The 18,697-nt window shown below is 48.2% G+C and overlaps 1 protein-coding gene across 1 annotated transcript in view; it reads right to left on the minus strand.

Moving 5' to 3' along the window:
- Window positions 1–4,777: 4,777 nt before the first annotated feature.
- CD101 (CD101 molecule) overlaps window positions 4,778–18,697 on the minus strand; it is a 37,639-nt gene continuing 23,719 nt past the window's right edge. Inside the window, exons 8-9 of the mRNA XM_037135141.2 lie at window positions 14,833–15,228; window positions 4,778–7,541 (exon numbers count right to left, since the gene is read on the minus strand). Of these exons, the coding sequence (XP_036991036.2) occupies window positions 7,300–7,541; window positions 14,833–15,228 (638 nt within the window). The 3' untranslated portion in view covers window positions 4,778–7,299. The remainder of the gene's footprint in view (window positions 7,542–14,832; window positions 15,229–18,697) is intronic.

Here is an 18,697-nt window from a genome sequence, read left to right on the forward strand (position 1 = left end):
GTTAATAACTCTTTTTTGAAAAAATTGTATTTATTTTTAGAGACGGGGCAGGGAGGGAGAAAGAGAGGGAGAAAAACATTTTAATGTGTGGTTGCCTCTTGCACACCCCCAACCGGGGACCTGGCCTGTAGCCCAGGCATGTGCGCCGGCTGGGAATTGAACTGGCGACCCTTTGGTTTGCAGGCCGGCGCTCAATCCACTGAGCTGCACCAGCCAGAGCAGAGTTAATAACTCCTTTGATGAAGATCTGAGGCAGCCTTCCTGGGTAGCCCAGAGCATCCCTTTCAAAAGGTCCAGCTCTTCCTAGTCCTTCAGTTCCTCTTTAGTACTTTTTCACCCTCCCCTTCCTGGACCGAACTTCCACCTTACTCTAAGCAGAAGCTGACAAACCCATTTCCACACACAGTGGACAGAACCTATTTTCTGCTTCTGTACCAGAGAGACAGCGAAGCCTCACCTCCTTGCTGCCTCTGCTGGCATCTGAAGGGCTTCTCCAACAGGATGGTGGTCTCCTCCCTCCTCCGTCAGCGGCTTCCTTCAGAAGCTGTCTGGTCTGGGGGATCAAAGCCCCACCTGTGCCTGAGAGCAGCTCTTGGGCAGGGCCAGGGCTGTGAGGTTCTCCTTTCTGTGGTTTGTTGGCTTCTATTTCTGCTTTCCCTGTCTAGAGTGCTAACTGTCCATTTCTTCTCCCTCATTCCTCTTTTTCTCCTGCTTTTCCTCAAGCCCCGCCCTCCAGCCCCGCCCTCCAGCCCTCAATACCTCTTTGGTCCCGGGGAGACAGGAGCAGCATTAACAGTGGCTGCGGAAGAGGTATCGCCCAGTTCTTTGTGTCCCTACCCAGAGCTCTGCCTGAATGTTTAAGCAACCCCCTTTCATCCTTAAACTTGTTTCAAGATGACACCATTCCTGCCTCTTCAGTAATTGCCCATTTCTGATGGAAGGGCTGGCGCACTGCTGAGTGCCAGGGGGGACGTTCTGCTCGCTCGATTGCTTTTGCTTTTAAGTCGTGTGCCCTATTCAGTGCAACGAGCTGAATTTTGTCTCCCCAGATGCGTACGTCGAAGCTCCACTTTCCAATGGGATGGTGTTTGGAGTCGGGGCCTTTGGGAGAAAGTTAGGTTCAGACAAGGTCACGAGGGCGGGGTCCGCCTGCTGGGATGGGTGCCCTGATTAGAGGAGACGCAGTTCTCTCTGTCACGTGAGGAGGTACCAGAAAATCGGCAGTGTATAAGGAGGAGGGCCTCGTCCGTCAGCTGACACCCTGATCTGGCGACAATGAATTTCTGTTGTTTTAGCCACGCCATCTCTGGTCTTCTGTTACGGCAGTCTGAGCAGACTAGTGTGGGTTTTCAGGCTAATTATTTGCACTCCAGTCTACATGCAAATTGAATTAGCTAATTAATACAGGTATAAAGGACCTCAGGATAGGAGTCTCTAGGGACTTCATTTCCCACTAATTCCCATGTATTTATATACCTTCACTTGGAACTTCTGGATTAAACCATCCTGGTTTCTCATCCAACTGCAGAGCACTCAGACAATTTTATCCAAGTGTTCTTCTGTCCACATTGTCCTGACTCTTTCTGAAATGTTGCACTTTTTTTTTTTCTCTAGATTAGCCTTTTGGGCTGAGGGACCAAGCTATGACCCCATTTTGTGGCCAAGCCCAGGCTTACATTTTATTCCCTTGCCCCGTTCTCTTTAATACTGTGTTGAGAATTAGGTGGCAAGCTCTGGCCAGTGTGGCTCAGTTGGTTAGAGTGTTGCCTATAATCAAAAGGTTGCAGGTTTGATTCCCAGTAAGAGCACAGTCTAGGTTGCAGGTTCGATCCCCTGTCTGGGTCTGGAGGTGTTCAATTCCGGTCTGAGTGCCCATGTTCCGCCCAGGTGCATATGGGAGGCAACTGACCGATGTTCTGTCTCCCTTCCTCTCTCTCTAAAAGCAACTTTAAAAAGTCTTTGTGTGAGGATTTTTTAAAGATTTTATTTATTTATTTTTAGAGGGGAAGGGCAGGAGAGAGGGAGAGAAACATCAATGTGTGGTTGTCTCTCATGTGTCCCCCTCTGGGAACTGGCCTGCAACCCAGGCATGTGCCCTGACTGAGAATTGAACCACGATCCTTTGGTTCACAGGCTCACACTCAATCCACTGAGCTACACCAGGCAGGGCTATGTGAGGATTTTTTTTAAATTAAGTAGTGAAATGCAGCTATCTGGTTTCCTTTTCACGAATAGAAGTATTCAAATGGTCAGCTTGTCGCTGATGTCAATAACGATGATGAAGCCTTCTAACCCCTTCACATGAATATCTCATGTAATCCTCACAACCAACCCGATGAAGTAATGGGTATCGGTCTCATTATATGGATGAGGGAATTCAGGCAAAGAGAGATGAACTGACAAAGACTACACAGCCAGTGGGTGGCACTGTCAGGGTTGGAATCCAGACAGTCTAAACCCAGAGCTCACATTCCTGACTGGGAGGGCACCAGAGTATCCCTTGGGCCTGTCATCTAGAAGGAGCAAAGTCAAGGTGGAAGACCCTAAAAGCGAGTAGTTACCAGTCTCGGCTTATCAACTCCATTCTCTGCTGCTCTTTGAGAGGACAGACATTGTCAGTTTCTTCCACATGCCTAGCTCCTAGAGGGTGTCTTGGCGCATGCTAAATATTACAAGATGCTTGTGGAATAAATGAATCTTATCATTTCTTTTACACATTAAAATTCCTCACTCCATGTTGGTCATCTGGTTCATTCTCAAATAGTTTTTGAAAGAAAGAAACTTTTTAAAAAGACCCTCAGGTGTAAGTTATTTACATGTAAGCTATTTATTATTATGTTATGATATTATAATAGAATTATACATTATTTATTATACAGTGTATATATTTATTATATATTAAGTTAGTTACATATAGAAAAGTACACATGTCTTGAAAAGACAGCTCAGTGAATTTATGTATATGCCCATGAAATCACCACCTAAATTTCTTTCTCTGGTTCTTGGACCTCAAACGAGTGGACTCATGTAGTACATACTCTGTTCCTAGCTTCTGAGTGAACACACGCTGTGAGATGCACGCAGGTGGTCCTGCAGTCGGTGTGTCGGTGGGGGCGGCTGCCCTGCTTTGCCACAGCCCTCGTCCCGACCCCCATCCATCACCTATGCCGATGCTGTTTTCACGCTAAAGCACGGCTGTGCCTCCCCTACTAAATCACACTCAATGGCTCACTATTGTCCACCAGATAAAGTCCAAGTTCTTCCATGTTTAAGAGTCATTCTCTTGCCCCTCCCCACCCTCAGAATTTTCCACGACCTTTCCACATTTATCTCCTATTACTTTCCTCCATAAACTTGACAATTAAATCAAACCAAAGTTATTCTATGTTGTAGCTTTTCATGCGGCTACCTCTGCCCTGGACTACTGTTTATTCCAACTTCTCCTGTCAATTATTTCTGACTTTTAAAGCTCATTTCAAATGACGTCTCCTTTGTGGAGTTGTCCCTGGTTTCTCGGTGGCCATGGCACTTTCTTGCATTATGGGTAAGAGAAAATAACCAGCGTAGCAGAAGTCCCAGCTGAACCTCCAGGGACTTCTGCCTGCTCTGGGTGATGTGTGCGAAGCCTCCCCATTTGCATGTCCCACCTGCACGAGGAACAGGGGCCTATGCTGAAGGGGTTCATGCAGAGGTTCCTGTGATCGGAGAACGGGAAACCAAGAGCCCAGCATGAAGTCTGTCTCCCAGCCTGGCCCAGCCTGGCTGCTGTCTGGAGCCCACCAAAAAAGGGCGAGAACAGGCTGCTCTCACAAGAAAATCTTTAGTGACCCGGGGCACAAGCAAACTTGGATTCATCTACAATTCAAACAGAGGGCAATGCGGGCACAGTGAGAGGTCGGCGCTGTTCCCTGCTGAGCACTGGGCAGCAGCAGCCCGGCTGCAGTGGCAGCCGGCAGAGCAGAGCAGAGCCACAGCAGACGAGGTGCAAGTGGGCTTGCAGGCTTGTGGGCTTGTTGGCACGCTTGTCTGAATTCCCAGAATCCTACGGGACCCCCTGAGATCCCTGAAGAACACTTTCTATGTGGCCAGGACTCCGTGTAAGCAGCCCGGGGACAAAAGTCTACAGAATTTGGATTATTATTGTTGATGTAATTTTATTTATGTGCACAGACAAGTAAGGCCTGGAAAAACATGGGTTATGCCAACAATTCACTTATGACTTGAAGTGGTTTAAAACTTATCCCCATGTAAGTATCTAATTAGATCCTCATAAAAACCATGTGAGGTGGATGTGATTATCACCAGACTTTCCTCGTCACAATGAACTTGAGCAGAGCATTTATTGTGGAGAGAGTCCAAGACTTGTCAGCTAACCTCAGTTCGAACTCTTACTCTTCTGCACATGCTGGGTGATGCTAGATAAATCCCAATCTCTCTGAACTTCAGTCTCTTGCCTGCAGGATGGGAATAACCATCCCTTTTGCATGGGAGGCTGTGAAAGTCCGGGATGATGAACACTTCCTGTACAATTGTAAGAAGTCGTTGTGGCACATGACTTTCTACCATTGCGCTTATCTGGTGCCGTAAATCAGTTGTTCCCATAAATGTCTTCGTAGACTAAAGATAATGAGAGAAGCCTGTGCCTGCCTTACTCATCTCTGCGTGGTCTCGTCTCACAGAGTAAGGACACAGCAGGGTGATGTGGAGGTTCTGTCTCTAGGAGGAGTATGGTAGGGAGAATCCAGCCTTTAGCACTGCTGGACAAGACACCAATACAGAGAGTCCAAGACTATTTATTAAATTAATTCAGCTATATAACCACTACAGATATAATAAGTCAAATCAAGTTTCCCAGGACCACGATACACTGAGAAAACAGACAGAACATTAGCTACTTTAAGAGAGCAGGGTTGGCAAACATTTTCCATAAAGAGCCAGATAGCAAATATTTCAGGCTTTGAGGGTCATGCCGTCTCCATGGCAACTGCTCAACTCTGCCATTTGGTCAAAACATCAGCTGCAGAAAATACATAGGTAAGTGGAAAGGGCTGGATTCCAACAAATTACATTTTAAAATACAGGTGCTGGGCTGTATTTTGCCCATGGGCCCAAGGCAGCCAGCTCCTAACACAGAGGTTTGTCCTGTTGCCAAGGAGAATTTATAACACCAGAAAGTAAGGTAAAACCTGGGGGTGATGCAGGATGGAAAGGCTGAAATCAATAAGGAAAAGTGACGTTCTCCATTAAGTTTTAAGAACTAAAATGAACAAGTACATAATTGGACCAAACATAGGTTTCATGTAAAATGTCTACTATGAAAACAAATTTTATTCTACGTGTTAAAAAAGGAAAAAAAACAAGACTGGGGTTTTAGTTACCTGAACGCTCACCATGAGCCAAAAGGGCAAATTGGCTTCTTTGAAATTCTAACCTGTGCCAGATCCCAGTCATGAACGCAGAGTGTCTAGGCCAGGCAAGTGACCAACAGGGCGAGCAGGGCTCAGTCTGCTTGGGTTACCACTGGGTCCCTCGCACCCTCCCACCCCAGACATGGCAGGCTCTTCGAGAGACGATCATTCCCAGACCCCGCTGGGGGCGGGGGCAGCTAGGCATTTGAGGGTCTGCTCTGACAATTTCCGTGCTGCCTTTGAGCGAGAAAAAGTGGTTCGTGTGAGCTCAGCATGGAAAGGCGGCATCTGGGCGTGGGGAGGGGAGGCCCTGGAATCCACTGCGACTCTCTCTGCTGGGCTCAGTTCTGCTCCTTCCCCTCAGTATCCCAGTGAAAATACAGGTTGCTGGGAAAACTGGAGGGGGAGACATCAATCATATTTCTTAAGAGGTCTTAACTTGAGCTTTGTTCTCTGAAAACCAAGCTTCCCTACCTGAGAAAAACAAATGTGTCCATGTGTTTAAGGAAACATTTGGAGTATTTCGAACGAGGCCATAAAGGGAGATGAGTGTGAGGACCCAGTGGGTCTACAGTGGGAGTTCTCACAGCCACTGATGATTCCCTTGCAAAAAAAACTAATTATGTTTGGAGAGGATGTCTGCGCCTGATACAATAATTAACAATAAATCGCTCTCCTTGGAAATGCAAATTACCGAGTGTGAAAGCAATGCCGTTGGTCACACAGACGATAAATAGATGTGTTTTCTCAAGTCTGTTAGGTGACACTGATTGATTTTCTGTTCTGGCTACAACGGGGCCTGAGTAGCTTTTGAAACAAGGGGAAGGGACCTCAGGTCCAGTGGGGACAGTTGTCTACTCCTGGGGGACAGTGTTGAAAGCCTTAAGCCATGAACCCCAACCTCTCCACCACCCTCTTGACTTTACCTGGCTGAGAATAGGGGATCCCAAGGAGCCAGACGTGACCCGCTGTCCCCCGAACCCTGGGCCCCCTGCCGTGGGAGGGGGTGTGCCACTGGGGACCCCTCCTCCCCCAAATAATCACCACAGCGAGGCATTGGCTAAGAACCGGGAGGCAGGCAGGCCTTGTGTGGGGAGGAAGGGGAGATACGAGCCTTGGGGGGCTGACTGGAACACTGTTGCTAGATTCAAAAAAAAGTTTTCCTTGGCAATGACTTAGTCTTATGGTGGTGGTGGTGGGGGGAACAGGCTACAAAATGCTTTATTATTTAATCAAAAGTACCAACATTGATTAAGCGCCTACTACGCAGAGTTCTTGCTTGGCTCTTATAGATGGGACGGAGGGGAAATGGGGTTTCTGCCTGGAAGGAAGCCACGCTGCGGCGGCAGGCAGATGGAGTGGGGAAGAAGGGCATGTTCCCAGTCCCGTCCACCTTGCCACATCCGGCCCCTTCCTACCCCTATGCACTGGAGGCAGATGATTATTGAGAGCCAGGGTGAGGGGAGCTCAGGGTGTTTCCCAGGGAATCAGTGACCAAGAGCCCAGGAGAGCTGAGGGAGCGCCCCCCACTCCCCACTGGGCTTGGCCATAGGGTGTCACTAAGCCCCAGAGGCTGTGAGAGGGTGGGACTCCTCACAGACGGGGAACCTGAACCTCAGTGAGGTGTGCTGAACGGAATCAGAGTAATGATGCCATCCAGCTCCTGGGGGGAGGGGCATGCGAGGGGTAGATGAGGTCACACACAAAGAAACACTTAACAGTGCCTGGCACCACATACACACTCAATAAACGTCTCCTCAGATTCCAGGGTAACTTACCCAAGGCCACAGACAAGAGAAGGGCAGAACCAGGAGGCATTCACATGCTGGTCTGATCAGTTCAACTGCAAAGTCCACACTGGTCCCACAGGACTGCGGGCGCCCCTCCGGATTCAAAGGTCTTCCTCTTCCTCTTCCTCTTCCCACCTGTTGGTGGGACTGTCTCCAGCCCCGTTCATGTTCACCCAGAGGACCTTTTCTCCCTGGGAGGCTAGTCTCAGTGCTGACAACTTCCTGGCCTTCCAGTGTAAGCAGAGGGCACAAATGAGCAGAAGAATGAACAGAACAAAGGGACAGACGAATAAAAAATAGACAAAAGACGTTGAAGAGCAGATCCTGGAAGGAAATGTGGGTTCTACCAAAAAAAAAAAAGAGGAAGGAAGGAAGGAAAGAAGGAAGGAAGGAAAGAAAGAAGAAAGAAAGAAAATAATTAGTCTTTGATTTATTTGTACTAATTCAGTTATAAACACTTCTAGGATTCATTGTTACAGGCAAATACCCATAAAAATAAGGAGCCCTAATAGAACCATCCCCTTAAATCACCATGAGGAGCCGAGAACTCTCCCAACCCACCCTGCCTGCCCCCGCAATTTCCAACTACTGGAGGCTCCAATGACCTACTTAAAACTAACAGCCAGAAAGAAACCAAAACAAAAACGAAAACCTCTCCTTTAATCTTCTTTCCTCTGAAAAGGTATCTATAATTCAACCCTCGTCGACTCCGCTGCCAGGCCTGAATTTTAACTGTTATTCCCACTGCTGTTGCTTTTCAATCAGTCTCTCTCTTCCTCTCTCTCTCATATGCACGGTCCTCATAAAATAGCACCTACAGCGAGACCCACCATCCCTTCCTGACTCCAAATTTGACCCCCCTCTCCAGGCCTCCTCCATTCAGCCCCATGTCTGTGCTGTTCTCCCTGCTGCCCCCCCACCCCAGGATGCTCTCTGCACCCCAATCCTCTGGGTTCTCTGAGTCCTCTGGGTCCCTGGCCCAGCTCAGAGCACACTTCCTCCTACCTCACCTCGGAGACAGTTCTCTTCTATCCCCTCACACTCAGACCTGTTCAGACCTCTTCCAGTCCCCTTTAGCCCTCTGTGTTGCTTTGTCATAGGTGCATGAGTGTCTGATGGTGCCATCTGTTTCCATGGCCCCTGCGGTACCTGGCACGCATGCTTGATCACTTTCGCTGATCTGAATGAGATTGGATTGAATGGGGCAGAAGTTACTACATAGAGGCTGGCTAAAGATGCCCCATCTGCAGCTGTGATCCCTGGGGAAATGTTGTCAGCACCAGACACGTGGAACACACACATGCAGCCTCGAACTGGGTCCCAGACACACAGCAGGGACACGGACGGACAAGAGGACCACATCCACACAGGCTCCAGGACACAGAGCCTTGAGTTACTAGTAAAAGACCAGTCTTACAGTCTCTTGATGCAGAAAGACACATGCTTCACGAGACACCAACTACAAAATGTGGCCTTCCAACTACATTCACTTATGACAGGGTATTCCAAATGAGGCTGTTCCGAAAATCTGATGCTAAGTGTAGCTGTGCTTTTGCTGGGAAATGTCATAGCATAAGCAATTTCTTTTTCAGAGGCTAAGCCAAAGGATTCTTGGGATGACAGACTCTTTGAGATGAAAACAACAGGTTCTGAGGTCATTTTGATCAACCGCATGCTACAAGGATTCCATTTTTTGGCATGGCTGATACATTTCGCACCCTGAAGAATGTCGTTATTGGAACTCAAGTAACTAGACACTGGTCCAGCTCCTGCATTGGGAATTCCTGGGGGACAGGGCCTACTTCTCATGCATCTCTTTATTTTGTGCAGCGCTTTGTCCATAGGTCATCCATGGAGACTGATAGATGAACTGGTCACGAGAGTGAATTCTGCACCCAAGAACCCAAGGGTGCGGCCACCATTTTTTGCACAGAGTGAAATCATCACTGGACACGGCAGCTCTGAACAGGCTGGTGAGGAGCTGCAGAGACTTGTCTGAATTTCCTCTGGTCTCATTTATATGCTCCATCTTAAACTGAGTGTTTGATTTTGAAAGGGCGGGCAATGAAAAGGCTAGATTTTGAGTCCTTTATCATCCCTCCTCTATATCCTACCTAACCCTTCTAAGGCCCTGCTTAACTAGAGAAATTCTCCCACGCCTTATCTGAATTTGAAGGCCTGTGGTGAAGACGGAGATACAGACAGAGATGTTGAAAGAGGATGGAGCGGAAGAACAAGAGGCTAAGAGTAACTCACACTATTCATGTGCAGACTAGTTATTGAGTACCTCCTCCATCCTGGAAAGCTGGGTTCAAATCCTGCCTCTTCCACTTACAATGTCTGACATTGGACAAGTACCCTAATCCTCTGGGTTCTCTGATGAAACTAACTATCATTAGTTTCCTCATCAGTCAAGTGGGGATAATAATTTCTAAAGCCATGATGTGATAATGCATAATGAAGCATTTAATATAGTGCCTGGCACATTTGTTGAGTTAGCAAAGAATAAATATTAGCTAGAATGCTACTGGGAAAGTCAGAAAAATCACGGGCAACTTTCTCTTGAGAAACCAGAGAGAAAACAGGGCTGAGCCATCTGGTTCCTCTCCAGGGCCACAGGCTGGGTCATGTTCTTCTGTGGCCCAAGCCTCTTTCTTAAATCTCTGATCCCTCTGTCCCCAAGACTGGGGGACATTCAGCTGAGAGTCACATGATTCCTCAGGAGACTCTGGCTTCCTCTGTCTATTCACGGGAGGCAGAGAACTGGGAGGTGGGGTCCACAGAACCCACGAATCACCATTGCTAGGACGGAGGTGCGGTGATCGGGAAATGGCACATAGAAGGTGAACGGAACTCTGGGACTTGCTTTTCTACCACTGGGATGCTCACCCTCAGTGGGAAGGGACTGCCAGGGGGTGTGACTATTTTAGAGGGGAGGCAGCTGCCCACTTAGAGTGGACTGCCATCAAAGGACACTCCTCATGGTGCCACTGAACGGGCCCACAGCCAGTAGTCATCGGCTCCACTGCCGGGTTTGGCCTCTCCTGGGAGGACAGTGTTTGCTCAGGACCCTCAACCACCCTCTCCCATTATCTGCCTCTCACCCACGCCTGGATTAGAATTACTACACTCAAAACCATTAAGGTTTGGCATTCTGAATTAATCCGAGTAAGTGCCCAAGGCACAAAGTGCAAGGCCTGCAAGACTGAGCCAAAAATGCAATGAGAACACTTCATCATGAGGTTTAGTCCGTAACAGGCTGCCACCCACCAGCAAATGCATCACGAGGAACATTCCTTCTTGATGTGACCTTGGAAGAAGAAAGGTACGGGACAGTCAGGAGGCTGCCAGCTCTTCCGCCACCCCAACCAAAACTTGGGCAACTGACTTTGGCCGTGTGGGAGAGTTGACTCTTGCCAACAAAAATAAAAGTAGGGTTAGGCAAGCTGATACAAGCGCATCCTCAAATAAGTGAACCCCTGATAGCATCCTGTTCCAACCCAACATAAGGCTGGCTTGCTCATTCTTTCAACAAGCATTTGCTGAGCGCTCCACGTCAGGCCTTCCTGGGGACACTGGGGGAGCATGGATAAGTGGCATGGTCTCTCCAGAACCTTCAGTGTGGGGGGGCACATATCCCCTTTGAGGATCTACTCTTCAAGTTTCCCAAACAAAAGCTGGGAAATAGTAACAGATGCCATACTACTACAAATAATCCAGCCTCCCCAAAGCCCTATAGCCTTGCCTATCAATCACAGAGAATTTTCTAGAACAAGACATTTATGTCTGGGGTCTGAGGGTGAAGTTAGAAGACTCGGGTGGCTGGAGCCCCTGCCTTGGCTTAGCCATAGCTAAGGAAGTAAGACGGAGAAGAAAATGCAAGGTCTGTTCCCTCAGGGACATGCCTCTTAACTTTCTTTCCTACCTTCACTTAAACCACATGCTTCACGGATTTGTTACATAGTCCCAAACTAAGTGAACGTGGAGTTGCCAGGTAGGGGTGGTGGAAAACCATTTGAGAAGTGAGAATTGGTAGTACATTGTACTTGATCTGCCCCTTTATTAAGGCACACAGCAGGTCCTTGTCAGGAGCACAGTTGCTCTGTGATCCAGACGGTGTTCGAGTGTCTATGTTCCAGGCACTGTGCTAATCCTGGGGACTCTCTAACCCTCAGAGTCTCTGCCTTCTCAGCATCTATAGCGCTGACGGATGTTAAACAGGTGTGATGACCAAGACAGTAAGGCAGGGCAACTCAGAAAGTGTCGGTCAAGTTGGCAGGTAAAGGATTAGCACATGCTGGCCAGGGGAAGACGACCCTGAGGGGCACTCCCGTCAGGAGGTGGCGTGTGTTCACGCAGGATGCTGGCCCGCCACTCGTGTCTGCTCTCTTCCACTCTTCCTCTTCTCTTTGTGCGCTCTTCCCCTCTAGAACACACACGCGTTCAAGTTCCCACAGTCTCCAGACAAAAACAGAACAAAGCAAACTTCGCTGACACCTCTTGCCATTCATTATGGTGGTTCCTATTTCCCTTCACATCAACAGTCTTGCAAGCATGACCTATATTTGCTGTGCCCACTCTCTCATGCAGCCTGACTTCTCTCTTTTCTTTTCTGCTATCTCTCTACATTGCTAAATTCAGTGACTATTGCTGCACTCTTATTTTCATTGGCCTCTTTGCAATAGTTGTGGTCTGTCAGCTCTCCCCTCCCTCTTGACACCCTCTCTGCCTTTGGTTTCTGTGCTGTCCCCAAAACCTTGGTTCTCCTCTCACCTCTCTCCTACTCCTTCCCAGGCTCCTCTTCTGCACTTCTCTAATCAGTAAATGGTGAGCTATCTCCGAGTTCCATCTCTGGGCATCCTTATTGGCTATAAGCTGTTGACTTTTAATCTCCAGTTCTGGCAAGGATCTCATTTGGAAGTTCTGGTGTCTACTGGAGAGGTTTCCCTGCGTAACTCACAGGTCCTCCAAACTCAAGTCCAGCCTAACTTATTCAAACTTGAACTAATCTTCCCTTCAGATTTTGCTCTTGTTTACTGAACATTCCACTATCTACCTTTGCCAGAAACTGGATGTTCACCCTTGAGTCTCCCTTTCTGCTCACTCACCCCCCCACCCACATATACCTAATCAGTCTCTTAAACCTTTAAGGGTACACCTCCTAATCCCAAATGCCTGTCCTACTCTCAGCCGTCACGGGCACTGCCTTAATTCAGGCCTTCATCTTGTCTCACCTGGGTTCTGTAGTCACTTCCAAATGGTTTTCCCTGCTCTGTGTCCGCCTCCCTTCCCACCGACTGTTAACACTGATCCTAGAGGGGAGCTCTCTAAAGAGCAAGTCTGAGGATGTCCCTCGCCTGCTTGAGGGTGTTCAATGGCACTCCATAACCTCTCTGATAAAGTGCACTGAAGGGGGTAAAAGACAGAAAACTGTACTTGAAAAATAATTAAATTAAAAATAAATAAATAAAGTGCACTGTCTTCAGGTTCATACACAAGACACGTCTTGTACCGGTACCTCCCCCGCTCGCTAACCTCACCTCTTGCCATCCTACCGTAGTTTCTATGATCATCTTGCACACTCTCTCCTTTTTAAAAAATGACTTTCCTCCTTTTTTCAGGCCCATAGTCTGGGGAACCTTCCCAGACCCCTCCTCGCCCAGTCCTTCCCCCCTCAGCCCTGCCTCTGCTCCTGTCATAGTGTACTGAGGCTGTTTCTTTGGTGGCACTTGGCAGGTTGGACTTCACTTCCCCCACCAGACTCTGGGCCCTGTGAGGACAGACTCTGCAATGCATGTTTTCATGTCCTCAGAACCTCATATACTGCTTTCTTGAATAAATTACCATATTTTGCTACATAAATGGACATATACATATGCACGTGGATTTCCGTGTGTGTGTGGCATGTTTGGAGGCACAAGAGAAAAGAGTTAACATTTGTTGTGAGCACTTACAATATCCAGGGACTGTGCTCGATGCTTTGATTTCATAGTGAGCAGGTGGGCGGTAGAGCTATGATCTGAGGCTAGGTTTGCCTGATTCCTCACCCTGGCCTTTTTCTTCTCCCTACACTGCCTCCCCACTCCCAAAAGAACCATCCAGGCATGGGAAGCAAGATGCTGGGCTACAAAGATGGGTTGGGGAGCCTCTAACTGTACTTTCAAAGAAAACCATGACACAGGCTTGCAATCTTCTTCAATTGTGAAGAATCCAATTTCTTTCAAGGGTCCATCTGTTAAAAACCTCACACTTGCTTTTACAAGGATCCTACAAAGAGATGTGCTTTTTAATTACAGAATATAGACTTTTTAGAGTTGTTATCTATTGTTCTACTGCAAATAGTGCTGGTTCTGCAGAGCCCAGGGATTCCAATGGGAAAAGGTATATGGAACAGGCTCCCATAATTCCTGGGATGGAAGGAAAGCAGATTGGAAGGAAAATTCTGCTTGGAGACTTGGGAGGAAAATTCACTGAAGAGTGGATGGGGGAAGAGAATGATGGCACCTCCAGAGAGCAAGCCAGATCATGCTGACTTCCACTCTGGAAGCCTTGCTGGGATAGCCAGGAAACTTCCGGATGTTCTCCACAGCCCTCACTCCCTGCTAAGGAGTGTCACCAAAGCTAGCTGCTGTCCTAGGAATGCTATCGTTACTGATCTCCTGTGCCCTCTATGGTGAAGGGAACCAGGACCACACCACTGCCTCTCAGGTGACACCTTCCCACCATAAGTTTTGCTCATTGCTCACCTCTCCTTAAACCCCACCAGGCGGAAGTGGCTCGGGGAATGAGCTGGCTGCAACCTGCGCCAGCTTATCGACCACCAGGGAAGATTTACTGGTCTGGCTGGAGACATTTTTGCTTTCATTAACAAATGCTTAATAAATGCCTATGATATGCTTGGCACTGCTTTGGCTGGAAGGGTGCCCTCTTCTTCTCCAAAATCTCATTCCACATCCCTCCTGAATCTGTGAGCTCAGCTGAACAGACGACCTTCCCAAACAGAGAAAGGTCACCCTTTGGCCAATGGTCTTCTGTAAACAAGTTCTACCAGGTGCACTCCCTCCGTTGATGCCTTTCAAGGTGCAATTAGGAGAGGCACACCAAATGAGCATCGTTATGAAAGTGCAGTAGTTGGTTGTCCACACAGAGAGATAAGGAGACTGTCCCTTGTTTATGGAGAAAGGTTTTTCCTGTTTGGTTTGTTTTGTTTTTGACTCAGGGAGCATCGAGGTGTAGCTGACATTGGTTCAACCAGATCAAACATAAAGTTGCCATGTCCCTCTCTCATTCCTTCTGCCACTGAACATCAGCACTCTGAGATTCAAGATCAACCAAGACCCACGGGTTTCTGCTTCAGACACTCTTTGGTTACTTAAAGGGATAGAACATGAGGGCTTTTTTGTTTGGAACCAGAGGTGGAGTCCTCCGACATTTCAATGTCTATGCTAAAATCTCATCTAGACCGTGTCTGTCCAAATAGGTTATCATCAAGAGAAAAGGCAAAGTCATTCTGTTAGGGAGGCTGACATGGGTTTCAGCCACAGAAGGAGCAAACCATAGCTGGGAGGGGAAGCATAAAAGGGGAGACAAAGATTCTCCCAGCCGTGAGCCACAGCAGGTTAACCCCTGGTTACCTGAAGGCAGCACGGTGAGCACCACATGCTGCGACTCATCTGACACTTGGGTGACCCACTTGCTGGGGGAGCCAAGGAGCTTCCACTCTGCCACCCTGCACCAGTATGTTCCCGCATCCTCCATCGCCACCTGGTGAAACTTCAGGACGAAGTCTGTAGGGGACGAGCGGTAACACTGCAGGCGCCTCCTGAGCCCCTCTTCACCATACTCCAGCAAGCCGTCATGCTGCAGGTGCACCAGCAGTTGTCTTCCAGAATGTTCTCTGGTCCGGTACCACATCACGGAGAACAGGGAGGCTGAGTCGCCCGAGCTCTCCAGGCTGCAGTGGACGGCCACCTCGGCATGCTCAGTTGCATTTTCCGTCCAGTACACTTCAGAGACATGGACCTTACTTCCTGGGAAGTAAAATGCATTGAGTCAGAGGAGAACCCAGACTTCCAGACCAGACACCTCCTCTGGAAAACCCAGTTCTCCTTGAGGAGATGCCATCTTCTAGTCTTTAGATATCAGGTCCTTCATCTTTAACCCTTTTCTTTGATGCCCTGTCCTTCATATTTGCTAGAACATTCTCAGCTATGAATCAAAGCAGCCATTTCTGTCCTTTAGCCCTGCCTCTTGTCTCTGGACCTGCCACTGAAAGCTGCCCAGCTTCGGTGGGCGCTCTACCTGCCTCCTTCACCTCTCCCTGGCCACCTCTCTCTTCTGCCTCCCAGACCATCCAGCCCCCTGTCCACCCCTTAAGTCATATATTCTACCATACCCCTCATTCTCAGCAAATCACCTGGATATCATCTCAGGTGTAGACACAGGGAAAGAGGAGGCTATGGGAGACACCGAACATTTTAATGCAAGCGTTGGACTACCACTCAAGGAGACCATTTAAATCATTGAATTAGACTAAATTTTAAACAGATTTTGACATTTACTTAATTTTTTTTTCACTGCTAACCAGCAGGTAAGAACTTGGAATGAAAGCCAGAGTAGTTACAAAATAAAGAAATTATAGTGTGCACTGAATTTCCAACTCTACTACAAAAACACTGATAATCTGTCATTAAAAGAACAACTTTGATCCTGGATTTTTTTTTTTTTTTCAGTTACCTGTAGTAGACTGCTCTGCCTGATTTTAGGAATTGTATCTCTACCCCTTGTGGCTAAGGGGGAGAGACGACCTTTTGGAATGCCAGCCGCAGGAGACAAAGCCTGTCTCTGGTAGCAAACGCTGCCTCAGTTCCTCTCCCTGCTCCCAAAGCTTGGTCAGAAGTCAATGACGGGTAAGACCCCTCACAGCGGGGGGCAACCTAAGCCAGACTCGATCACTTGGGAGGCCTTCATGGAAGGACTGGGGGGGCTGCAACAAAGATCAATGGACTCTTGCCCCCCCCCCCCTTTGACATAGCCTGAGTCCCCGTGTTCCCTGGGAGAAGCACTTCCTGGCTCTAATCCCCTTAAGCCTGAATACCTGATGGGGAGAGGTGCAGATCCTTGCCTGGCCAGAGCATGCCCTGGGGAAAAATCTGGCACCGCAAAGACTTGCTGATAAACCTGTGAAATCTGCTCTGCTAAAAGTGTTTTCATTCATATAATAAAGGTCCGAGAGGAAATGAGTAAGTCTCCCAAAGTTTCTGCAGCTCTCTTCCGGACAGACACTGACTCAGACTGAAACCCTCAGATTTCTTTGAAATGTTATCTACTGTTTGATCCTTGCCGCCCTGCATTCCTGTATATTACAACCCAATAAAAGGCTATGGAGAAAGGTGCTCGAGGCCTTTTTCTCCCCAGAGAAACTGGCCACAGCCCACGCCTCCATCCCCAAACAGATCTCATCTTGTCTTGGCCATATTGATTCACTCACGCGTGTCCACAGCACCGGGGGGACCTCAAGAGAGTGGTCGCCTCCACAGTTACCATCTTTACTCTCTCCTTCCCTTGATGGCAAAGCATGGGTGACACATCAGCTTATGTGATAAACTGCTATTTTCCTGCGTCCTGTCCTTAAATTTCTCCCTGTGTTACTGTAATCAACCTTCCAATCCCACGACTACACTCTGGCCAAGGTCCACAGTAAGGGCCCAATTTCCCGGCCCAAGAAACCCTCCACTGTTTTCTGTCCCCTCTGTGGTATTTTGGTCTCTGAAGTTGTTTTCTTCTTGAAGTCTTCTCTTTTGATTTCAGAGAAAATAGCCCTCCTACAATTCTGACCAGCATTTCTCAGTATCTTACCCTGGGGCCTCTTCCTTAACTCACTCCCTACCACAGGCCACCTCCAGCAGCCACATTCAAATATGTTTTATTTGACACCTCAGGATTTTAAAGAAATTTGAATTCATTGTGAACATTCTCAAAATAAGCAATGTCACCAAAAAAAAAAACAAAAAAAACCCAAGCATGTTTTAGACATTTCTTGAGATACTAAAGGGCTGGACACTGAGCCCATAACTTTGAATGGGAAGCTCTGGTTTGAGCTCAGAAGGAGCTGCCTCCTTAAAGGAGTCTGCATACACTGTCGAGATTTGGCTTAGGCAACTGGGAGGAAGGAATGCCAGCCACACAGATGGAGAATGCAGAAGTGGGCATGCGTCTCATGGGATGGCAGACAGGCCTGATGCAATTTGGGACACTCTGAGTGCAAGGGATGCCCAGGCATCTGCGCAGGAACGCCCAACAGACAGTTGGAGTAGGGGGTGAGAATAAAGACCTGCAGCCACCTCATTGAAGGTGGCAGCTGAAATCAAGGCTGTGTTTGAGAAGTTCTACAGAGAGCAGAGAAGAAGAAGAAAATTGGGCCCGGGATCTGTCCCCACAGAACGCCCGCATTTAGCAGGAACAGGAAGAGGGGTCTGAGGAACATAGAGAAGGGGAACCCGAGGGGCGCCCTGCTGCCCAACAGACTGTGAGCTCCTTCAGGCAAGCGCTCTGCCTTATATCTGTGTATTCCCAATGGCCTGCCATGCAGCAATGCTCATTATAATCTTGTTTTTGATGTTATGTTGAAAACAGAATTTTAAGCGCCAAACTAGATGAACTTATTTGCATTGTGCTGCTGGATCTCGTCCAGTTCCGGAACCTTAGCCATGACATTCATCTAAAGTTTTTCTAAAGATTTTATTTATTTATTTTTAGAGAGAGGGGAAGGGAGGGAGAAAGAGAGGGTGAGTGGTAGGTAACAGCCATGGGTGGTTGCCTCTCACATTTCCCCTAATGGGGACTTGGCTCATAACCCAGGCATGTGCCCTGACTGAGAATTGAACCGGTGACCTTTTGTTTCACAGGCCAGCACTCAATCCACAGAGCCACACCAGCCAGGGCAACATTCATCAAATTTTAATCAACAGTGGAAGTGACCTAAGGCTGAGAGATCTACTTAACCCTGCCCACTCTTAGATTGCAGCACGCTTATACCAGTGCAAGAGGGTGGAAGGTCTGTTACATTCTGAAGGTCTCCTGAGGAAGAGGAGGTTCCCTCAGTCAGCCATTCCAATGGTTAACACTCTCATTTGCCTTCTGTTTAGGCAGCCAAATGTCGAAAAGCAATTTCTGCACACATCCCTGTTGAGCTGTACAGTTTCTGTTCACAGTGGGAGAAATATGCTTCGCATTACTCTTTCTCTGCCAAATTACAATAGAGCCCCACCAGAGTGACACAGCTTGTTACAGGGATCCGAGGATACGATACCCTGGGTACCTGCACGGACCGGCTGCCAGGCTGATCAGCAAACAAGCAAAGGAGTCTTGGTCCTCTCCCAGCTGCTTGGAACCTGAGACTGATTCACCCTAAATGCCCCACCCCCACCTCTGGTGGGCTCCCAGGTCACTGTGAAGGGGATCCCATTCCTAGCAGTCCAGGTCATTATTTTTACCTTC

This window comes from Artibeus jamaicensis, unplaced genomic scaffold, assembly GCF_021234435.1.
Source record: "Artibeus jamaicensis isolate MK-2021 breed Jamaican fruit bat unplaced genomic scaffold, CSHL_Jam_final scaffold_1689, whole genome shotgun sequence".
NCBI classification, from domain to species: domain Eukaryota; kingdom Metazoa; phylum Chordata; class Mammalia; order Chiroptera; family Phyllostomidae; genus Artibeus; species Artibeus jamaicensis.